Source organism: Penaeus monodon, chromosome 27 (assembly GCF_015228065.2).
Source record: "Penaeus monodon isolate SGIC_2016 chromosome 27, NSTDA_Pmon_1, whole genome shotgun sequence".
NCBI classification, from domain to species: domain Eukaryota; kingdom Metazoa; phylum Arthropoda; class Malacostraca; order Decapoda; family Penaeidae; genus Penaeus; species Penaeus monodon.
Genome location: NC_051412.1, coordinates 15,505,203 through 15,506,265, shown reverse-complemented (window position 1 = coordinate 15,506,265; position 1,063 = coordinate 15,505,203). Strand labels below are relative to the sequence as shown.

General features: G+C 48.5%; 1 protein-coding gene across 1 annotated transcript in view; it reads left to right on the top strand.

The window, feature by feature from the left end:
• LOC119590617 overlaps nucleotides 1-1,063 on the top strand; it is a 47,142-nt gene that overhangs the window by 36,977 nt on the left and 9,102 nt on the right. Inside the window, exon 3 of the mRNA XM_037939295.1 lies at nucleotides 510-1,063. This exon is cut by the window's right edge and continues 157 nt beyond it. Within this exon, the coding sequence (XP_037795223.1) occupies nucleotides 872-1,063 (192 nt within the window). The 5' untranslated portion in view covers nucleotides 510-871. The remainder of the gene's footprint in view (nucleotides 1-509) is intronic.

The window sequence follows — 1,063 nt, the reverse complement described above, 5'->3', positions numbered from 1 at the left end:
AAAACAGCAGACGGACAGAAAAGTACTCTCTCCCCATGGGTCACACCACTTATGCAGCAGCTGCGACCCGGGGTTCCAGCCTGAAAGTTATACATTGTGCATAGCGTCAGGATACGTCACTGTTTTTTTTTTCCATTAATGTTTGCGAAAGACAAAGGACGCTGGAACAACACACACAATGGACGATCAGGACACATGACTACCCGCGCAACCTTCTGCTCTTTTGTTTTATTTCCTCATCCCTCACAGTCGGAGAGCTTACATAACTATTCATTAATAAAAAAAAGTATGGAATTTTTTCACAATTTCATCAGTGGCGATAAGGATAACTTTGTAGATATCACTCGTTAGTCATGTATGTGTGACAAACGAGATATGTCAATGGTATATTATCTCGGGTTTAATGCACTTTATCGAATATATCATGCTGTATTATTAATGTTTCTTTCGGAAAATATACAGTACACATTATATGAAAATTGTTTATAACACTTTTCTTCTATTTTCAGACCATTTTTGAGCCAAAGAGGCTACACAACACGACCTCGCTGTTGCGTTTCTCGTCACTGAAGGGATTTCTGAGCGCCATGCTTAGCGTGTGATTCATAATTCACGGAACTCACGTATACACATTTTGATATCATGACGTGGTGTTGCGGCAAGAATTTGGCGTCACGTGAGGGTTTGGCAACGTAGGAGCAGGACAAGATGGTCGGCCAGATCGGCGGCGGATCTGGGACAAGAGCGCGTTTGCTCTGAAGGACAATAAGGATGGCGGCAGAAATTATCATAAACTGCGTGCAGGTGGTGCTGACAGTGACATGGGGCCACATCTGAATAGAAAGCGCTCCTGCAGGACCACCTGACGAGAATGCGCGGCGGGTATGGCGGTCATGGGGGGCGCAGGACCCCCGCCAAGGACCGAGGCAAAGCCCGCCGCGCCTCCGACGCCTCCGACAACGCCAGTGGAGAGCAGCGAGGGGAGGCCGCTGAGGACGAGCAGCCATCTCCGCGCGAGACCATCGTGCTGGAGTCGTCCTTCCCGCCCCAAGGGGACTTCCCC